Source organism: Triturus cristatus, chromosome 12 (assembly GCF_964204655.1).
Source record: "Triturus cristatus chromosome 12, aTriCri1.1, whole genome shotgun sequence".
Taxonomy (NCBI): domain Eukaryota; kingdom Metazoa; phylum Chordata; class Amphibia; order Caudata; family Salamandridae; genus Triturus; species Triturus cristatus.
The window spans coordinates 749454868-749477930 of record NC_140595.1 but is presented as its reverse complement, the minus strand read 5'-3'; the positions used below and the strand labels follow the sequence as shown (position 1 = coordinate 749477930).

The window sequence follows — 23063 nt, the reverse complement described above, 5'->3', positions numbered from 1 at the left end:
TTTTATGGATTCTGTTTTAGAAGCGAAGAAGGAGGCAAATTCATCACAATTACGTAGAGTGACTGGGATAGCCTTAGGGAGAATGGGTGAGCTCTTGGTTTGAACTTTGATAAGATCGAATGGCTTTTTGGGGCGGTTCTTGGCTTGGTCTAGTTGAGTCCTGAAGAAGTCGGTTTTAGATTTTCTGATCATTCTAAAGTAGGAGTTTCTGGGGGTTCTTAGTAGCTTGAGGTGGTCAGCTGAGGGTGCAGCTCTCCAACGTTGTTCAATTACTCTAAGAGAGCTTCTGTCTTCATTTAGCCTCCCATCATACCAAGGCTTTGAGTCTTTTGTGGAGTTTCTTTCCAGTTGAAGAGTGGCTATTTTGTCCAGTAGATTGTTCATGGAGTGAAAGTAGTGATTGGTCAGCCCCTGGACATCGGCTAGGTGTTCCGGGGGACATAGTAGGTTTGAATTAGATGATGCTAGAAGGTCAGAGCCAATGTTTTTCAGGTCGCTCTTCCAAATTGTAGTTCTCAGGGGTTGTGTTGGAAGTCGTTTAACTGTTTCTAAGACTTGGAATGTAATGACGTGATGGTCAGACCAGTCGCAGGGGAGGATCGAGTCGAGCTGTGTGGAGTCCACCTTGGAGATTACTAAGTCGAGAATTGCGCCTTTGTCATGTGTTGGGCTGTTACATATTTGGTTAAGATTAAGGTCAGAGAGGAAAGCTTTAAGGCTGTTTACCCCTGGGTCGTTCTGGTCATCCCAGTGAAGGTTGAAGTCCCCCAGGAATATTTGCTTATTTTGTTGGCTGTCGTTTTACGCTAGAATATCCATGAAGTGGTCTATGAATGTGAGGTTATCTCCAGGAGGGTGGTAGAAAGTGTGTAAAGAACATATTTGTTTGTTATTACTGGCGATGTTTAAGCAGAGGTATTCACATGAGGATAAAGCGGGGGCATTGGAGTTGGTCAATGTTAGGCTGTTCTGATATATGCAGGCTATCCCACCACCTGGCTTATCCGTTCTGTCTAGTCTGGTGATGTCATAGTTAGGGGGAAGCAAAATGTCCATGATGGGAGTAGATGCTTCATTTAACCATGTTTCCGTCAGGATTAGAATGTCTGGTTCGTTAGTGAGTAGTATGTATTTCTAATAGAAGGGCTGCAGCCTAAACATTCAACTTTATATCAGGTAATGGCCCACGTCTTCAGGATGATTTCATTGTATTACCAGTGGTCCTTTTTCCAAGTAACTGGTCTCTTGTATTCAGATCTGGTCTGAGTAATACAATATAACATTTTGGAAAGAATATACAAAACAGTAACCCAGCACTTGAACATATAATCGCAAATATCTCCACCGCCACCATATATTTTCCTTGTGTGCTTAGATAGCCAAGAATGAAATACATCCAAACATTAAGGAAGAGGAACATACTAAACGTGATCCATTTGGCTTCATTAAAGTTGTCAGGTAATTTCCGTGCCAGAAAAGCTACCAGGAAGCTGACACATGCCAATAACCCTATATATCCCAGCATGCACCAGAAGGCAGTCTCTGAACATTCATTGCACTGTAAGATGATTATCCCAATCTTTAGTTTCATGTTCTTCTGAGGAAAGGGAGGGCAGATCAACAGCCAAGAGACACAGATAAGGACTTGTCCAAGCGTGCAAAGGAAAACTGTAGCAATGGGAACCTGGGGACCCAGCCACCTCCTCATGTTACTGTCAGGTTTTGTGGCTCTGAAAGCAATGACCACCATGATGGTTTTGGCCAACACACAGGACACACAGAAGACAAATATAATACCAAAGGCTGGTTGGCGGAGAAGGCAGGTTATTGTCTGAGGCACTCCAATAAAGAGAAGGCTAGAGAGGAAACCCAGCCCAAGACCTGCCAAGAGAAAGTAAGTGAGCTCCCAGTTGTTGGCTTTCACAATTGGTGTTCCACGATATTTGATAAAGACACACAAAATTGCAGCTGTTAAAATAGAGGATAAAGAGGCAAGGCAAGCCAGGGTTGCTCCCAACGGGTCCTCGTAGGAAAGATATTCTATTCTCTTTGGGACACATTTACTTCTTTCCTCATTGGGCCACAGTTCATTTGGACACTGCCAACAGGCACTGGAATCTAAAGAGGAGAAATAAGGAGTTTACATAGAGTGACATATATTTTACAGACATAACAAGCCTGATAATCACCTGTTGGATAATTACAGTTACCTCCTACAATCGTAACAGTTTCAACAGGGTTAGTAGATAGAAACTAACTTTTGAGACTTTAGAGCTGGTTTAGTGCCCTAGATGTGGCCCAAGGGAGATATAGTTACAAACATCATAAATGTGATCATGGTTGACTATCTGAGCTCCGCATGTGGAATCATCAAGTGGGAGTTTTCCTTTTGTGTTTAGGCCTCTCATTTATAATGACCTGTCCTGAAGACCCATGCTTACAGTTCCCAATATACAATAAATATTGATTCCTAATGTTTATGATTCACAGCCTTGTTATACATTCTTGCATTTGATGACCCACAGATACTGGATATGTGCCCACCAATTTCCCATGAAAACATTGGTAACTTAAGAATGCAAGTTAAGATATAGAATCAAGAGGTTTGGCTCTTACAGTGTAATTTTTGCAAATCAGATGCTTTTAAATGTAAGCCAACTTTCAATAGTAATTAGAAACTGAACCCCTAAAGCACAGTCACTGGTGTTTTTCAGCATCAGGTGAGTTTTGAACACTCACACACATATAAGGGTATGTCTGTGTTTTTGAGGAAGCGCTGTGTTTGATGTTAGACATAGAGGTCTGGTTAAGTGCGAGTGTCTGCTTCCTGACACCGGCTTTTACACTGTATTTAAAAAAGTGTATGACTCTGCAGATTCTGTTTCATTTTATGTTGGTAAAAACTTAAGGCTAGACTCTGCAGATTCCGTTTCTACTTTTCAAGAACCTGTAGGTTTAGAAATTCCAGCAAGGATCAGGCGGTTGTCACAGTCACTAATATGATTTTTTCTTGAACCTAGGGAGGCTAGAGATGCAATTGATGCCAATATTAATCACATGAAATCCAGCAGTGGAGAGGGTACAGGTGACTCACTAGAAACAGTGTATAAACCTGCCCAAGGCAGTCAAGAACTTTGTAGAACTTCCAGCTCATCATGGGTTCAGAAGCTTAGTAATTGAACCTTTTCCTTTAAGTGTCATCACTTTTTCGAAGGATCTGTGCCACACACTTCAACACAATTTTATGAAATGTTTCTGTTAATTTCAGATAGAATTAGAGTAAAGGAAGTTATGGCCATCTGGCTGGATACCACCAACTTTGAGGGATACCAGCAGAGACTGTACAAAGTGTTTTTTTTTGCTCAAATCTACACAGAAGTTATATCTCTAGTCCCATCTTTGATGTATGTCCTATGTGTCGGCTACATCTGTGAAGCCAGATCTCTCATTTTTCCACTACAGTTGTACCCCAATGCTGGAAGAAATGACCCAATACATGAAGGGCCCCAGTCATACAAAAGGACACTCCCTCCAATACAACCTCCTGCACTCCATCATTGAGGACTCCCTGGCTCTACTCAAAACCACCGCCACTTCTAGACCACAACCACTAGCAGGCTGGTACATGGAAGGCCTCAGGCTCTTCAAATGCCACTGCATGTAGCTGGACACACCATTGGAGGCGTATTCATGATGATAACAAAAGAAGAACCATGAAATCAGCACTCTGACACTACCACCAGTAAATCAAAGATATCAAGCACTCTGACCTAACTGACTAAATCATGAAAAGCACCGCCAACACCAAAGAAATCTTCACTATTGTCAAAACTTCACCTCTCTAGCTGCCACTGCCACTACCATCAGCCCCTCCTAGGTGACAAAGCTGAACCACCCATGACCCATGCAGGCTGGTGATCTCAGCAACAGAAATAACCTCAAACATTAAATCTGTCCACTGGGGCACCCCCTTGGACCTATGCTCTCACTTAATCTTCGACAGAGGGCTCTTCCGCGATCTGCACAATGCCATGATTCTGTTATGTAAGTTAATAAGCTTTTTTTAATTTTCTATATACTTAACCCCAACTGTGGAGTCTCCCTGTGGAAAAGTATAGGGAAAAGTAAAAATGTTTATTTAACTCAAAAAAGGGTAAAATACTTTGGGTGTCATTATAATTGCGGGCGGATTGCCACCACCCGACCGGCAGTGGTGATTCTCCCGCCACACCTCCCCGCCCACCAGCCACTCATCCCCTGCCAAATTAGCATGGCAGGGGGTACCGCAACGGATGGAAAGTCAGTCTGCCGCTTTTCCGCTGGTCGGATTGCTGACCAGGCGGAAAAGGGAGACAATATGTCAGGCACCACCACCATATTATCATGGGCATTGTTAGAAATGGGATTTCTGGTTGGCTGAGGCTTGCGCCAAAGCCAGACAGAAACCACCACTCTAGTCAGGGCTGGGGAGTTACACGCCAAAGATAACCCCTGCTCACCCCCTTGGTAGCTTGGCACGAGCAGACAGGCTTATCCCTGAGGCGATGTGTAAAGCGTTTGCGCGCGCACCCAGCAACAACACCCAAGGCCCACCACAAAGGAAACTCCACACAAGGTATTATATAAAAATAACCTTTGTATTATACACAACACATTAGATAAAAACACACACTTTACAATGTGCCAACAGGCACGGGCAGAATTTACAAGGGATTATATATACAGGGGACAGGGCCACATGGACCACTGTCAGGAATTAGCACTTTGTAGAAATAGCACTTAGAACGTAGGAATAATATTTTAGAACATAGCACACAATAACATATATAACACCCAACCAGTAACTACTGGTAACAGAAAGTACCACCTACGCAACCCTAACCACCTTTAGGAATATCACGCAGGGAACTAGGACCTCACTAGTACCACCTGTACTAGGGGAAAAACAACCACCTAAGTATCACAATACCTGTAGGGGTCTAAACACATAAACACATGGTGCATAACATTCGGAGGTGTAAAGCAAAGCACATGACAGAAAATATCATGAAGGCATTGCGCAGGCGCAAAAAGTACATGTATGAAAATCACCAAGCGCCCTAGGGGAGGGCACAACACAAGATAACTGTCCGCAGGCCAACTGGCCTCTCTGGGCGCAGAAATACCCAATATACAGCGATATCAGGGAGCGACTATGCAGGCTGCGCAAGCCAGGCGCACAAGGCACAACCTAAACGTGGCAGCTGCCCACTAAGTGCTGGGCAGCTGTAGGGACTGGGGCCTGGGCACCTCTGGGCCCTTAGAACAAATATGGCATGCCTTGGAGCCCCCCTGGGCTCTGCCAAAAAGAATGCCCCCTGTTGGAGTCCCTCTGGACTCAGAAAAGCGAAAGGCTGCCCCACAACGTTAGAGTCCTGCGCAGGGACTCGAGAAGTGATGCCCCCAGACGTTGGAGTCACCTCTGGGACTCAGAATCACCAATGAAATGCCCCCAAATAACGTGGGAGCCTCGTGGGCTCTCAAACAATGTGCCCCTGAGAAGCGGGAGAGCGCACTCGCGCTTAAATGCTGGCCCCGTCGTTGGAGCGCCTCGCGCTCAGAAACTAAGAAGACTGCCCCTGTATGTTGGAGTCCCACACGGGGGACTCTTTCACAAAAAATGCCCCCGGAGCCTTCACGGCTCTGGAACCAAATGCCCCCGTCGTTGGAGCCCGTTCGGGGCTCGAGAGTGAGTATGCAGGGCACTTGGAGCCTCGCGGGGCTCACAGACAAGGATCGCCCTCATGCGGCCCCCACTCACCTCCGGGCTCCGTCGTCTGTCACGGGACCGGCAGCACTCTGATCAGGCAGCCGCGACGCTGCTTGGACGTCTCCGGCGGCGTTTCCTTACTCGCGGGGCTTCCCTCAATCCGGAAGTCCCGCCCACGGAGTCCTTGCCTTCCGGGTCGCGCTGGGCAGCGGCCCGGAGGGAATCCTATGCGCTGCTCGGGCCGCGGCGGTGATTCCGGCAATAGTTTCGCGTCGCGGGGTGGGCACCCGCGACGTAAGGGAAATGAACGGGGTGGGCACCCGCAACGTAAATTATCAAATAAGCGGGGTGGGCACCCGCTAACGCACCACAATGCCGGGTGGGCACCGGCCTCCAGAATAAAGCGCTCCTAGCGCTACGACGCCAGTGAAAGCGCTCCCAGGCGCTTAGGGGCCCACATAAAGCGCTCCTAGCGCTATAAGGCAAATGAAAGCGCTCCCAGGCGCTTTGGGGAGCAGGAAAGCGCTTGCAGGCACTTAGGGGAACACATCCAGCGCTCCCAGCGCTATGAGGGATCCAAGCAAAGTTCTTCCCTGCATGCAGCAGGGCAGGGGTGGGGGGCAAGGCTGGACCCAGAGCCAGCTCACTGGGCCTCCAGGCAGGGAGGTAGTCCAAGTGGCGGTCCTCTGGTCCAGCAGCAGCAGCAGCAGCCCCCCCTCAGGTAAGATCCTGGCAGAGAACAGTTTCTGTGGGGACACAGCCCCATTTTTATACAGGCAAACCCTTTGTTCTGGGTTCAGGGTGAGGGGGAAAACCAGTCGCAGCTGGTTGGGGAGCACCCTTGATGTGCTCAGCCCCTCACTCTATTCACTGGAAGGGCTAGGGTCGTCAGTCGCACCACAGGGGGCGGGGCCAGCATTGTGTTTGGAAAACCCTGTCCTATTCAGGACCCAGGTGGACTCCTCCCACCCATCTAGCTGCTGATCTCCCCATTCACCACTGGGTGACTCACCCTGACACTGGGGAATCCCTAGCCCGTCACATGACATGACCAGCCAATCACGCGACAGACACACTGCACACAGAAGTGCCCACTTCTAGAAGTGGCACTTCCACACTAGGTACATACACGCCGCACACATCATCGCGCAGCATTCACTCCCACGAGTCCGCACATACCAAACTCGGGCCTGCACACCCCACGCATCAGGAACTACTAGGGACACATACATTCCCCATGCATTCCTATGGGAGGGCAGGCCTATCTCACCACATGCACTCAGAGCACGCACGCACTTTACCCTGGGACACAGGGAAAGTGCGCAGAAACCAAACAATCACCACACCAAGTCACCAGTAAAAATCAAAAAAGTTCAGGGGTGAACCTGCCAGAAGGGCCAAGTCCAACACAACCCCCTTCCAGCCAAAACGCAGGGCAGCCCAATCACCACCGTGATGGACTTCCCTGCTTGGGGTGATAGAACACGGACGCGGGCCCGCAACTGCAGGGACACCCTCCGGTTCTACGCCACGGTGAACCCATGGAATTCTTTCTAACACCACTGTCTGGACCAACTGGGCTACCCCACTGGTACTCCCAAGCTGTCCGCGGCCAAGACCAGGCCCTAGGCCACCCAGGTGCCACTGGTCTTTGCCTAACCACAGAGTGGGGGGTAGTAACCCCTGGCACATAGCGGCCATTCTCCACTCTTCCTCTCTGAAAGACAGGACTAGACTGCCACTGGTTCTCCAGCCTAGGGTCTACACCCTCAGGCGGACCAGGAGTCTCAGGGAAGGCTCTCCTCCCCCTACCTCTTCTCCTAGGGTTCCTCCTCCTCTGGCGAGGGATACACCTAGAACGCCATTCCAACCCAGGGTTTAACCCCTCAGGTTGTACCGGGGGCAGAGGTGGGCTCTCCCACCCTCTGCACCCCCTTCCAGAACCCTGCTCCCTACCAACTGGGGCGGTACCTCTGGAAGAAGAACTGGTCGGGACGCTGATTACAGACGTCCCACCCTTCAGGTCAGGCTGATCCCGAACCTGGCCTTCCAACCTCCGGCCTAGAACCTTTGGTGGAATAATTGCCTGGCACTCCAGGACTTCTGGGGATCTCCACTCCATCCCCCTGAGGCTATCAAATGACACGTATGTCGAGCGACTGTCTGTCTGGCGCTGATCTCCCGTCCCCTGTCCACCTGACAGTGCGCGGAGATCCCCCAGAACAGAAGTGGTGTCACCCTGGTCACTGCACGGGAACCTAGCCCAACTGGGAAGTCCCTGACCCACCGGCTCTTCCACTGGGGAACTCATCCCCCAATCACTCACGCTGGACTCCTGTACCCTCCCTACCGGAGCGGTACCGCCAGACTCCAGAACCACAGGAGCCCTGGTTACAGGTGCCCCAGGTCCTCCACTCACTAAGAGATCTTCCTCAAGTGGACTAACAGGACAGCCTAGGTCCCCAACTTGGTGTTCCCTCATGAAACCATCCAAGTCCTGAGGCAGGGTTTCGGGCGTCCGGGTACCCTCGGTCACCCTCTCACTCCTGCTCCACTGAGCCAGGCAGTGAGCCCCTACACCCTCCTCGCTATCCTGGGACCTAGCTGGGCTACACTGAGCCTCCTCCACCACGCTGGGCTGGAGGATCTCTGACCCACTATTGTTGGAATCACTCACTAATGACACTAGAGAACCTCTGGCCCTTTCCCAGCGGTCTGCTTCCTCTGCAAGTTCAAATGGACAAAAAGAGTTATACCTCAACAGGTGTTGGCGCAACCCTGGAGAACAACTACTGAGCATCTGCTCCTTGATAATCATATTTAGTACTCCATCCAAATCCTGCTCCGGGTTAAACACCAACCAGTCCACCAGGGCATCATGACATTCCTCCACAGCCTCCTCCCAAGACTGGTGAGACAGCTTCTTACTGCCCCTGAACTTCAACCTACATTCCTCCTCTCGGGAACAAGGTACCACACTCGGGGAACTGGGACTGGGACTCTCTATACTGCACTTTATATTGCTGCCCCCCCTGGACTCCACCCTCACTGGGGAATCCAGAAAACTACCACTGCGCTCAGGGGACAGGGAAAGGGATGAGGCGCTATCTTCTACGCTGGACCCAGCAAGGGACTCCCTACCTACGGGGTCCTCACTCTCTACTGGCGTCCAGGTACTGTCATCTTCTTCTGAGTCTTCAGTGCTCCCCACAGACCCACCACCCTCCAGGTGTGAGGCCCGGGCCCTTTCTTCCTCACTGCGCTCACGTTTCCATTCATCTGCTTGCCATCCAATCATGTAGTTCCTCAATTCGTACACAGTGTCTGACTCTCTCACCCCTATGTTTCTCTCTCTACAGAACCTTTCCAACTCCTGCATACTGTAATAAACTAGATCACTGAGATCAAAAGCAGGCTCCATTCTGGCAGACGTTCTAGAGAAAAGATCACACAGGGAACCTAGGGGTCTGAGTTTAACAGGAGTGCACAATTCACACAAAGATTCAGCAAGCTCTCTAACCCAGAGAACTCACACTCACTTGCCTAGTGCCACTCACCACTCATCCACACACAACCCTCCCCTCGGACTGGTAAGGCAGTTTCTACCACCCCTGATTCCTCAACCTGACCACCACGTGACACAGGTACCAACTCTGGGCGCAGGGCGGGGGACAAATGTACAGGACACTATTACGCTGCCACCACTGGATCCCACCCTCTGGTGAATCCAGAAACACAATGCACTAAGGGGGATGATCTACCCTCCCGAGCTAGGGACACCTAACTCACAGTGCACAAAAACACATTTCCAAGGAAATGACAATTAAAAACAATTTTAAAACAATAATCCCTATACCATGTGATTTATCTAAATGCAGAGTTTTGTAGTGCGGCCAGTTGCCGCTGCGGTACAGCGCAAACGCAAGTCCAAATCCCACCACTGATCACCAATGTTAGAAATGGGATTTCTGGTTGGCTGAGGCTTGCGCCAAAGCCAGACAGAAACCACCACTCTAGTCAGGGCTGGGGAGTTACACGCCAAAGATAACCCCTGCTCACCCCCTTGGTAGCTTGGCACGAGCAGACAGGCTTATCCCTGAGGCGATGTGTAAAGCGTTTGCGCGTGCACCCAGCAACAACACCCAAGGCCCACCACAAAGGAAACTCCACACAAGGTATTATATAAAAATAACCTTTGTATTATACACAACACATTAGATAAAAACACACACTTTACAATGTGCCAACAGGCACGGGCAGAATTTACAAGGGATTATATATACAGGGGACAGGGCCACATGGACCACTGTCAGGAATTAGCACTTTGTAGAAATAGCACTTAGAACGTAGGAATAATATTTTAGAACATAGCACACAATAACATATATAACACCCAACCAGTAACTACTGGTAACAGAAAGTACCACCTACGCAACCCTAACCACCTTTAGGAATATCACGCAGGGAACTAGGACTAGGCCTGGGCCAAAATTCCGTTCCGTTCGCGGAAGTTGCGATATTTTGGCATTCTCGCGTTCCGCGGAAAGCGCGAAAATGTCAAAATTTCCGCATTCCGCAGCTTAGCGATAATTTTTTTCTTGCTCGCGCTGTAAAACAATACATTCTCGCGCGCGCGCGATCGCCTTACCTGAATCCCTGCGTTCTCCGACAAGTTTTCTTGACCCGGTCGCGTTCTCCACGAGATGTTGGATTTTGGTAGCCATTTTGCGCTGTCTCGCGAGAGTTCGCGGCCGCATTCAAGTCATTTTTCACGCGATCACGTCATTTGTCGCGCGATCAGGTATTTCTTCTCGCGATCATGCACCGCGCGAGTATGAGAAGATTGAGATCTCGAACATGTCATTCTACATCGCGAGCCAGAGAATGAGGACGCGGGCACATGAAATCGAACGCGAACAGGAGAAAGAGACCGCGAACACGTCATATCCAACGCGACAGGGACAAAGAAGAGAACGCGATCATATCGTTTTCGACACGCCGGCGGAAGTAATGTGAAGCTGGAGAACTCAACAATGTAAAATTTACAATTTGGAGAGGAATATCGGCTCTAGCAGCATGAAACCATCTGCAAATACTGATTTTGGATGAAAAGAACTCCTTACATTCACATTTGGCTTTCCTTTTTTGTGCAAGGACTCCAGGATTCATTTTTTTTTTACAAAGTGGAGAGAGGGAGGAAGTGACACAGATTCTCCAACTTCCTGTTCCTGTCCAGCAGGCTCCTCCCAGTGCTTTGTCCATCTCCTGCTCATTCTGCCTTTGGATTTGGAGCTGGAAAGATCTCTCTTTTTGTCTGCTGCATCATTGCAATTGGATTTCAGGATTTTTGGAATAGGATATTTTACAAGTAAGTGGTTGTTGTGTTTGATTGTGGGCATTGCAGTTGTTGTGTAACTACAATTTATTTTTGATAATTAATTATCATCATTCCTTTTTTTTTTTTTTAATTTATTTTAATTTTGTGGGTTGTAGTAGTAGGCCCGAGCTAGCCATGGGCATGGCCTCATGGGTGTGTGTGTGCATGATGAAGCAACTGTTCCTTTTGTTTTTTGAATATATTTCATTTTCAATCACATTTAGGGCATGGATGGCATTGGATTGAGTTGGGGAAGTGTGTATTTTGGGGTGGCCTTGCTGATGTTGTTGGGGCTCTCCATGTGGCTGGTGGCCATTTTGAGGCCTAGGCCTGCAAGCTTGCCTGGCCTTGTCTGCCAGCAGGCCTGCTTTCATCCACTGCTACCAGAGCAGGTAGCCACAGCTTTAGTAATCTACTGTTTTCTGTGTGTTCTGTTGATTTTAGACATCATTTTGGGCATGGATGGCATTGGATTGAGTTGGGGAAGTGTGTATTTTGGGGTGGCCTTGCTGATGTTGTTGGGGCTCGCCATGTGGCTGGTGGCCATTTTGAGGCCTAGGCCTGCAAGCTTGCCTGGCCTTGTCTGCCAGCAGGCCTGCTTTCATCCACTGCTACCAGAGCAGGTAGCCACAGCTTTAGTAATCTACTGTTTTCTGTGTGTTCTGTTGATTTTAGACATCATTTTGGGCATGGATGCCATTGGATTGAGTTGGGGAAGTGTGTATTTTGGGGTGGCCTTGCTGATGTTGTTGGGGCTCGCCATGTGGCTGGTGGCCATTTTGAGGCCTAGGCCTGCAAGCTTGCCTGGCCTTGTCTGCCAGCAGGCCTGCTTTCATCCACTGCTACCAGAGCAGGTAGCCACAGCTTTAGTAATCTACTGTTTTCTGTGTGTTCTGTTGATTTTAGACATCATTTTGGGCATGGATGGCATTGGATTGAGTTGGGGAAGTGTGTATTTTGGGGTGGCCTTGCTGATGTTGTTGGGGCTCGCCATGTGGCTGGTGGCCATTTTGAGGCCTAGGCCTGCAAGCTTGCCTGGCCTTGTCTGCCAGCAGGCCTGCTTTCATCCACTGCTACCAGAGCAGGTAGCCACAGCTTTAGTAATCTACTGTTTTCTGTGTGTTCTGTTGATTTTAGACATCATTTTGGGCATGGATGCCATTGGATTGAGTTGGGGAAGTGTGTATTTTGGGGTGGCCTTGCTGATGTTGTTGGGGCTCTCCATGTGGCTGGTGGCCATTTTGAGGCCTAGGCCTGCAAGCTTGCCTGCCCTTGTCTGCCAGCAGGCCTGCTTTCATCCACTGCTACCAGAGCAGGTAGCCACAGCTTTAGTAATCTACTGTTTTCTGTGTGTTCTGTTGATTTTAGACATCATTTTGGGCATGGATGCCATTGGATTGAGTTGGGGAAGTGTGTATTTTGGGGTGGCCTTGCTGATGCTGTTGGGGCTCGCCATGTGGCTGGTGGCCATTTTGAGGCCTAGGCCTGCAAGCTTGCCTGGCCTTGTCTGCCAGCAGGCCTGCTTTCATCCACTACTACCAGAGCAGGTAGCCACAGCTTTAGTAATCTACTGTTTTCTGTGTGTTCTGTTGATTTTAGACATCATTTTGGGCATGGATGGCATTGGATTGAGTTGGGGAAGTGTGTATTTTGGGGTGGCCTTGCTGATGCTGTTGGGGCTCTCCATGTGGCTGGTGGCCATTTTGAGGCCTAGGCCTGCAAGCTTGCCTGGCCTTGTCTGCCAACAGGCCTGCTTTCATCCACTGCTACCAGAGCAGGTAGCCACAGCTTTAGTAATCTACTGTTTTCTGTGTGTTCTGTTGATTTTAGACATCATTTTGGGCATGGATGGCATTGGATTGAGTTGGGGAAGTGTGTATTTTGGGGTGGCCTTGCTGATGCTGTTGGGGCTCTCCATGTGGCTGGTGGCCATTTTGAGGCCTAGGCCTGCAAGCTTGCCTGGCCTTGTCTGCCAACAGGCCTGCTTTCATCCACTGCTACCAGAGCAGGTAGCCACAGCTTTAGTAATCTACTGTTTTCTGTGTGTTCTGTTGATTTTAGACATCATTTTGGGCATGGATGGCATTGGATTGAGTTGGGGAAGTGTGTTTTTTGGGGTGGCCTTGCTGATGCTGTTGGGGCTCGCCATGTGGCTGGTGGCCATTTTGAGGCCTAGGCCTGCAAGCTTGCCTGGCCTTGTCTGCCAACAGGCCTGCTTTCATCCACTGCTACCAGAGCAGGTAGCCACAGCTTTAGTAATCTACTGTTTTCTGTGTGTTCTGTTGATTTTAGACATCATTTTGGGCATGGATGGCATTGGATTGAGTTGGGGAAGTGTGTTTTTTGGGGTGGCCTTGCTGATGCTGTTGGGGCTCGCCATGTGGCTGGTGGCCATTTTGAGGCCTAGGCCTGCAAGCTTGCCTGGCCTTGTCTGCCAACAGGCCTGCTTTCATCCACTGCTACCAGAGCAGGTAGCCACAGCTTTAGTAATCTACTGTTTTCTGTGTGTTCTGTTGATTTTAGACATCATTTTGGGCATGGATGGCATTGGATTGAGTTGGGGAAGTGTGTATTTTGGGGTGGCCTTGCTGATGCTGTTGGGGCTCTCCATGTGGCTGGTGGCCATTTTGAGGCCTAGGCCTGCAAGCTTGCCTGGCCTTGTCTGCCAACAGGCCTGCTTTCATCCACTGCTACCAGAGCAGGTAGCCACAGCTTTAGTAATCTACTGTTTTCTGTGTGTTCTGTTGATTTTAGACATCATTTTGGGCATGGATGGCATTGGATTGAGTTGGGGAAGTGTGTTTTTTGGGGTGGCCTTGCTGATGCTGTTGGGGCTCGCCATGTGGCTGGTGGCCATTTTGAGGCCTAGGCCTGCAAGCTTGCCTGGCCTTGTCTGCCAACAGGCCTGCTTTCATCCACTGCTACCAGAGCAGGTAGCCACAGCTTTAGTAATCTACTGTTTTCTGTGTGTTCTGTTGATTTTAGACATCATTTTGGGCATGGATGGCATTGGATTGAGTTGGGGAAGTGTGTTTTTTGGGGTGGCCTTGCTGATGTTGTTGGGCCTGGACATGTGGCTGGTGGCCATTTTGAGGCCTAGGCCTGCAAGCTTGCCTGGCCTTGTCTGCCAGCAGGCCTGCTTTCATCCACTGCTACCAGAGCAGGTAGCCACAGCTTTATTGATCAAGTGTTTTCTATGTGATCTGTTGAATTTTTAGACATCACCTTCCTGAGAGTGTAGTGTGGCTGTACACAGTACTAGTAGTATAACATAGCTCTAGTTAAAAAAAATTCATAAATGGCTAGACTATCTTTTGTTTGCACTAGTACAGTACTAAGTAACTGAACCACAAAAACAAATGCAACATTTCACTGATGTTCTTCTCCTGTCTTCTTTGCTTTTAGGTGCACAAAAGACAGAGTAGGAGGTGTCATCGGCATCACCTGGCTACCCGTTGTACTGCCAGCCAGACAGAAGTCCTGCTGCGCATCACGCCCACGTGTGACCAGAACTTGTTGTGCATCTGCCTCCTGCCTGACGTCGGAATAAGATGGCCCCAAAGAAAGGTACCAGGTCCAGTACCAAGAAAGTTGCTGGTGAGAAGAAGGAACAGAAAAAGGAAGTGCCATTAACCACGACTGGTGGTGTGCCGGCCAAGGTTTTTTTTGGCACCAAAGCGTTGTCCGGGAACCAAGCTGGGAGCAGCACAGCGGTCCAGCAACCCCACCAACCTAGGCCCAAGGGCTTTACTGTCGCAGAGGTAGCCAGTCTACTAACGGGCAGCGGTGTTGAAGAAATGTCATTACCGCAAAGTAGTACACAATCAAGTTCAACGCAGGCGCAAACTCAGCAGATCAGTGTGCAGCCGGCGCAACCAGAACAGCAGCAGCAGCCGGCGCAACCAGAACAGCAGCAGCAGCCGGCGCAACCAGAACAGCAGCAGCAGCCGGCGCAACCAGAACAGCAGCAGCAGCCGGCGCAACCAGAACAGCAGCAGCAGCCGGCGCAACCAGAACAGCAGCAGCAGCCGCCGCAACCAGAACAGCAGCAGCAGCCGCCGCAACCAGACCAGCAGCAGCAGCCGCCGCAACCAGACCAGCAGAAGCAGCCGCCGCAACCAGACCAGCAGCAGCAGCCGCCGCAACCAGAACAGCAGCAGCCGCCACAACAGCCCACCATAGTAGTTGTTGCTCCTGACGTAGGGGCATTTCAGGAAATCGAGCTTCCTGCAGACAAAGCGGAGCGAAGTCAAACCACTGTTCCAGAACATCTATTGTCTTCCAGACCACCAGCAAGGAAAAGGAGGCTTAGTCCATCATCTTCTTCTTCAAGCCCCGCTTCTGATGATCGTGATGACACTTGGGTCCCACCAGCTCGGTCTGAGAGTGAAGTACGCCACAAGACATTGCTTCTGAAAAGGAAGGTCCCAGAAAAACTTAGAGTTATGGAGGTAGATGTAGAAGAGGGGGGTGATGATGTTGATGAAGACGAGCCAGTCATCACGCACATTACTCCCGCCCCAAAGGGATTGGAGACCGACATTCTAACCCTATCCAGAAAGGCTGCTACTGAGCGGGATGCAGCACGGATCTCACCAACACAGGTTACACCACCACTACCTCCAGCTGCCATATTTTCCAAGGCCCGGCAGGGACCTACATCCAGCTCAACCACCTCAGTAGGAAGTGGTAGTAAAAGTCACAGTGTAGGTGGACAGGGTCACATATTTTCAAGGACCCCCTCAAGTTCATCTGGTGTTGAAAGTGGCACATCCAGCAGTGCCAGAAAGTTCTCCTCCCCAGTTTGGGACTTCTTTTCTGTTAGCGCCAAGGAGGAGAACGTTGCTATATGCGCAATTTGTCGGCAAGGTGTTCGGCGTGGTAAGCTTGGTACAAACTATGGTACCGGAGGACAAGCAAGTCATCTCAGAACACACCACACTATTGTGTGGGAGGATCACCTACTTAAGTTAAAAGAAAGTAGGAAAACTAAACCCTTTGAAGTTGGTCAGGAATCAGGGAGCGATATTATTGTGGTGGCAGGTGAAGAACAGGGAGGCATTTCTAGCCCTGTCTCCAGTAGTGCAGTCACTGCAGTGGTAACGCCCACATCCTCCTCAGTAACATCAGAGTGGCACCGCAGTAAGAGCCATACTCAGAGTGTGGGTGAGACACCAAGGCGACCGGCGGCGAGTACCTCAATGAGACAATCTGTGTCGTTGAGCCTTAGTGGGTTAATGGCACCACTAAGGAAAGTAAGCCAGCCTACCATTGACAGCATGTTTAGGTTGGAGGGGCAGTTCCAACGCAACCACCCAACGGCACGATTGTACAATGCGAAGCTGGCTAAAATGTTAGCGCTGGACCTTCTTCCTTTTTCATTTGTGGAAGGGGTGGGTTTCCTTGAATTTGTGTCTGCCATCTGCCCGAAATGGAAAGTTCCAAGCCGGTCCTATTTCGCAAGAATTGCTGTTCCGGCACTACATCATGATGTGCTGGAATTGGTTGGACAAGCTTTGCAGAAGAGTGCTGTGCACAATATCCACCTGACAACAGACATGTGGACCAGTTGCCAAGCCACAGATTACATGTGTATCACTGCACACTGGATCTCTTTTGTGGGGGTTAAAGATCTACTATCTGCACGAGGTGTTGTTGACACAGCTGCGATTTTTGAAGGTACTCGGAAACATGCAACTGTAGCCATGTTCGCCATGGAGAAATCTCATACGGCTGAAAACATTTTAGAAGAGTTTCGCACCAAGGTTTTGGAATGGCTGCAGCCCAGAGGGCTTGGTATTGGTTTTGTTGCCACAGACAATGGCAGTAATGTACTTAAGGCCATGGAACTTGGTTCCTATTTCAGGGTTCCGTGTTTGGCACACTGCATAAACATTATAGTGCAAGACTTTCTGAAAAAAGAACCCATAGTAAGCAATTTACTGTCCATCTGCCGAAGAATATGCACTCATTTCAGCCATTCTTTTAAAGCTCGGAAGCAGCTGAGGATCTTCCAACGTGAGCGTAGGGTGCCAGTCAAGGCACTCATCCAGGAGGTGGCAACACGTTGGAACTCAACGTATTACATGCTTGATCGTCTGTACGAACAGCACAGGTCACTCAATGATTATGTCTGGTACAAAGGCAGTGATGCTAGTGTTAAAGGCATGACCCTTCAGAGGGAGCAATGGACCCTAATTCAATGCCTGACTGAGATGCTGTCTCCTTTTGAGGTCTTCACACGTGAAGTCAGCAAGGAGGACTGTACAATGGGCCAAGCGATCCCATTGTTGCAAATGCTAGAGCATGAGCTGAATAATGTGTCTGAATCCTACAAAGGTGTAGAGGACAGAAGGCAAGCCCATGACTTGGTGGAGAGCTTATCCAGGCGCTTATCAGAAAATGTAAGGATACAAAATAAAATTTTGTCACAAGACCATTACATTTGTGCCACAATTCTGGATCCACGTGCAAAATTAGGACTATTCCGTTCTTTTTCCGACACTGATGTTGCCCGCTACAAAAGTTGTATAGCTGAAGCAGCCATCAAGTTTGAAAACGAAGGGCTGCTAATTAAAAGCCCGCCACATCAACCCACAACAAGTACTGATACTGAAGCAGGCCATGCAGAATCAAGTGCAACTTCGTCGGCTGAGGGCAGTGCGGTTGGCTCACAATCGCAACACTCACCATCACCATCGACTACAAAAACAATAACTGGATCATTCGGCCGAGTACAATCATTATCAGATTGGTATGTAAAGATGGGCCGTAAGCACAGTGCTGATGCACAGAAAAAACAGCACAAAAGCTTACCAGCAGCAACCCTGAACATTGAGCGGATGGTCCAGGCCTATCTGGACGATCCAACAGAGGTGTACGTTGATCAAAACCCAGTGCAGTATTGGTATAGGAAAAGGTCTGAATGGCCACAGCTCAGCAGGCTGGCGATAAGCTATCTGGCTTGCCCTGTCGCAAGTGTCTCTTCCGAACGTGTTTTCAGTGCTGCTGGTTCCATTGTAACCTTGAGAAGGACCAGTCTATCTCCCAAAAACGTGGAGAGGTTAACAATGATCAAAATGAATCAGCACTTCATACCACCGAATTACACAATGCATGAATCAACAGAGGAAGATGAGGACAGCGGCTCAGGTGACGGTAGTATTGTGTCAGATGATTACCTACTACTGGAAGATCCCCCAGAGTTTGAGGACGAGCTATACTTCCCTGACAATTAGGCTCGCACTTACTGTCTTCCTCCCTTTTTTCCCCCTTTGTTTGTGTCTGTTGTTCCGGTTATAAACTTGTGAATCGCAACCAATGCATTATCACCGTCTTCTAATCTTCTAATTTAAGATACAAGTTTCAGGTGTCTGCCATTTGACACTACAGTCCTCAGAATCCAGCTCCTCCGCTCGATCATACTGCATCTCCTGGTCAATTCCATTTCCCTCATGAATGATGATTGGATGATGGTAACAACAAATTCAAACTTTCCTCGTCCTTCCAAAACAAGTGGACCATGAATCTGATGACTTCTATAGCTATCCTCCTTCAGAGCCGAGAGAGACTGGCCATTAACTGAAAATAAGATGCAACAGGTAATGATTGATGCCATGCATTGTCCGCAGAAAAGCAGACTGAGTGATGTAGATTTTGTTGTGTGTGTTGCGCATGAATGAATTGATGTAATTGTGCACTGCCACTAATCAACTTTCTACAGAACACACTAGTAATTACTAATTTTCCTCTTCTGGCAAACAAGAAATGTGTACTTCTCTCCTGCATCTTGGTGATACATTGCTTTTAATTCAATACAGGAAGGGCACTCACTCAATCTGCTGCGCAATGCAAATGACTGTGACTTAACAGCACCGTCCATCATGATGATGGCGAAAGAGACGGCCTGCAGCGTTAACGAGATGAGATGCAACAGGTAATGATTGATGCCATGCATTGGCCGCAGAATAGCAGACTGAATGATGTAGATTTTGTGGTGTGTTTCGCATGAATTGATGTAATTGTGCACTGCCACTAATCAACTTTCTACAGAACACACTAGTAATTACTAATTTTCCTCTTCTGGCAAACAAGAAATGTGTACTTCTCTCCTGCATCTTGGTGATACATTGCTTTTAATTCAATACAGGAAGGGCACTCACTCAATCTGCTGCGCAATGCAAATGACTGTGACTTAAACAGCACCGTCCGTCATGATGATGGCGAAAGAGACGGCCCGTTAACTTAAGATGAGAAGTAACAGGTAATAAATGATGATAATTAATGGCATGCATTGGACACCTGACTCTGAGCTATTGATCTTTGTGTTGGCGTTGTTTGTTGTGCACAAAGTGAATGATGTCAAAGTGTACTAGTGTTAATCTATCTTTCTGTACACAATAAAGAATGACTCAAGTCAGTAATATTTATATTTCTACTCTTGTTGTGTTCTAAAAATTACACTTGTACTGCAGGCCGATCTTCAGTCAGTAGAAGTATCAGAGCTGATGATGAAGTCAGGAGGCTGTTTCATGAGTGGCATAAAACGGAAAAGCCTAAAGGTAAACACGTGAACCACAACCACAGCACACCCAAATGTCTGTGTAGAAGTTGAATAGAGTGTAGCGGTGGGATGACTGCAGTGCATTGATTTTACTAACTTTAACTGTAAAATGCTATGTCTGGAATGGATAATGTGCTTTGCGTTTGTCCAACTCTTTGAGAGAAAAAAAAAAGGACTCTAAAGTGGTAACGTAGGATGTGCTAATGGTAAGCACTGTGGGCCTGATCTCTCCTGTTACTGTTGAAGGTCTATGCTGGAAACAGACTACAGTAGAGATGATGCATATGCATACATGCCACCTCGGAAAGTGTTCTTGTTGCACTACACCATCACTTGTGCATTTGTTTTCACTTTCTTTCTGAATATCCCCTTTGGTTTTCAATCTAAAATTACAGGCCGGGCCTTGTCCAAAACTTTGTAAAACATTACAATGCATATTAATTACCTTACCAATCAATCACCTTTTTATTCCAGCCGGGCAGTGGCGAGTGGTGAGGCGACACACCCTAGATTGATGGACGAGAGGAGCAAGAGGAATGCCGAGATGCAAAAAACCAGTCCACATTTTTGACCAGGATAAGACAGTAACAGTATCCACTTTTCACTTCTTTTAAAAAATTTGATTAATATCTTGTATACATTCTTTACAACAGTGTGTTCTTGGAGTTGTTATTATCAATCATCATTACGTTTTCTCTGTGTTTACGATTCTTCACTACCAATATTTAAAATTTCTATTTGCTATCTGTTAAAGTTTTAAGGCCGGAACAGAACAAGAAATAGAAGTGTATGTAATCCGGGTCTCATCATGCATGCATTTCCTTTTTTATACCTTAACATATGGAATGGATATGGTATGGTAGTCTTCAATGATGTTTGTTTGTCTATGTATGCATACTGTTTTTCTATGTCAAACCTTTCCCAAAATCCCCCTTCCCATCCAATCAACGGACCCTAACCCTCTTCCCCCGGGCTGTGTGACTTATTGTCGAGGTGTAACTAAATTAAAAGTACACCAATACTTAATCACACACTTGCTGGGGCGGATGTGGTGAAAGCAACACTACTTCAATTTCAATGCAGAGCGATGATCTTCTTCTGCTTGCCCACCCATGAGTAGGATATTTCACAGGTTATTTTATTTAACAAAGGAACATATACCTCAGCATGAATTGCCGGCATTGATTTGATTTGTTTGTTGTCATTCCTCATATACAGCACTAACTGTTAGACTGTAGGCATAGCCAAGTCGACAAAACTATAGTTTGTAACTCTGTCTAGTAGGCTATCCTCATAATATCCAGCATTCATTTTTTTTGTCAAATATTTGAACATATAATTGTTGCTCGGTAAATTCTGTGATGTACTTCATTCAACTACTCCTCTAACAGTCTCTCAAAGGCGATTGACTATCTCCTTTTCTTTTTTTGGAAATGCTGCTACCCTGCCAGTGTATACTACTACTATACTACCACCACCACCCCAATCATGGCATGTATGAAAAAGGAAACCATCTTCACCATGCAGCCAGTGCTGTGCCACAGTTGGACATAAACATCAAGCACCGGTAAGAGAGAAGTTTGGGGGAGGCAGAATCAATAATGGACATGTCAATGATGTCAGTTTCAAACACCACTCCAAAGAATGCATAGTAGGACCAGTCAATGAGTGAGGTGTGTCGCATCTATCTGTTTGTGTCTTATACAGTCAGCAAATTATTGAAATCAAACACACGCTATGGGCGGCCATGCACCAGCAAAGAAACAGTGTGATGTAAAACAGTTACCCCACCTACAAAACATTAACAACATTGCATGTAACATAGAAAAATATATTTAATTGACCCTAACAAATAAACTAAACCCACAAAAGCTGACCCACCCCCCTCCCTAACCCCAACGACTGTCCATAGAAATAGAGAACGCCCAAACGAGTGAGGAAACAAACAGGAATTAAAAAAGGGGCAGTGACAGGGACTAACTGGTGGGGCGGGACTGGAGGAGGACACGAATCTGGTCCTCTAAATGGGCGACGCGGCGTCTAAGGCCGCGGCAGTTGCAACCACAGTGGGGGGGGGCACCGGAGATGGCACGGTGGCGGCGGGCAGCCGCCAGACGGTGGCGCCGTACCGCTGGAGGGCGGTGGCTGGGGCCCGGGGCACTGGAGGAGGCTTCAATTGCTGCTGCACTCTCCTCCTCCTCCTCGGCTAGGACCACCAGCCGCCGGTATTCCTGCTGGATTGCCTCCAGCTTCCGGCGCCGTGCCTTGGCGGCCAACTCCTTGCGGTTGATTTTCGGAGTAGCTGTGTATCAAAAAGAAAAAAACACGACAATTGTAAAATATAGTCTTAATAAAACAGTAGGACAAGGTAATTATTTATACACATAGTGGCATGGTAGAGTAGCACTATAAAATAAAGCACAGTAGTACATAACATTTTAAATGTCGCCCGTCCTTCTTCCTTCCACCTGTCTTACACTTTTTAGTTGAACAGTGCACCAGGTGCTCTTCTCCATAAAACTTTCAAAGCGGAGTTGAAATCAGATAGATGAGGCCATTGGTTACTCAATACTCTGGCTCCTAGTCCTATACCAATTAAAGGGAATTCTAGTCTTCTAGTTCACTCTTCAAACGTCCCCAAGAACTCATACTTACTTACGACATCGGATAGCGGGCGGACTTTGTCCGCCCGCCATCCGACTGCTAAAAAGGGTGGGGGTCCCGTGGGGACAATTAATTAGGATGATGCGCCCGGCACAGTGGCGGGCGCACCCTGTTATTTTAATTTTAAATTCTGGTTGGCTTTGCTGAAAGCAATGCTAAAATGTTGTGCTGCTTTTCCAAGCACAACATGACGGGCCTCGCACGGAGCCTGTCACGTTTTGCTTTGAAAGTCGGGGGGTACCATAGCATCGGTAGGTACCCTCCATGGGGGCCCCCAAGCATACTCTGCAATGTGTGCATGCCTTTCCGTGGCGGACGGTAATGCCGCCACGCAAAGGCATTCCAAAATGCAGATTATATGGCTGCCGGTGTGGTGAGAGAGACACCACCGCCATATTGAACCCTTTTCCGCCTAGACATGTCTGAATATTTTCTACAGGGATGGCGGGAGGTTTGCCCCTGCTGTGACGGCAGTGAATTCCAGCCAGCCCGGCGGGGGCAATACGCCCACCATCCTAATGGGGCCCTAATTCACAACTTTACAGTATACATAGACATACAGTACACCTTTGCAGTGAGTGTGCTGTCAAGTTCAACAATAGTTAAAGATTATGAATCTAACTTACCACCGCCTGCCACTGGTGCTGCCACTCCCCCTCCGTTGCTATCTGCAACTGCCGCATCCTCGCCCTCGGCGTCGCCTTCGCTGG

At 48.3% G+C, this 23063-nt stretch overlaps 1 protein-coding gene across 1 annotated transcript in view; it reads right to left on the bottom strand.

The window, feature by feature from the left end:
- Positions 1–1192: 1192 nt before the first annotated feature.
- Positions 1193–23063, bottom strand: part of LOC146782683 (extracellular calcium-sensing receptor-like) — a 316336-nt gene continuing 294465 nt past the window's right edge. Inside the window, exon 6 of the mRNA XM_085637178.1 lies at positions 1193–2118. Within this exon, the coding sequence (XP_085493304.1) occupies positions 1193–2118 (926 nt within the window). The remainder of the gene's footprint in view (positions 2119–23063) is intronic.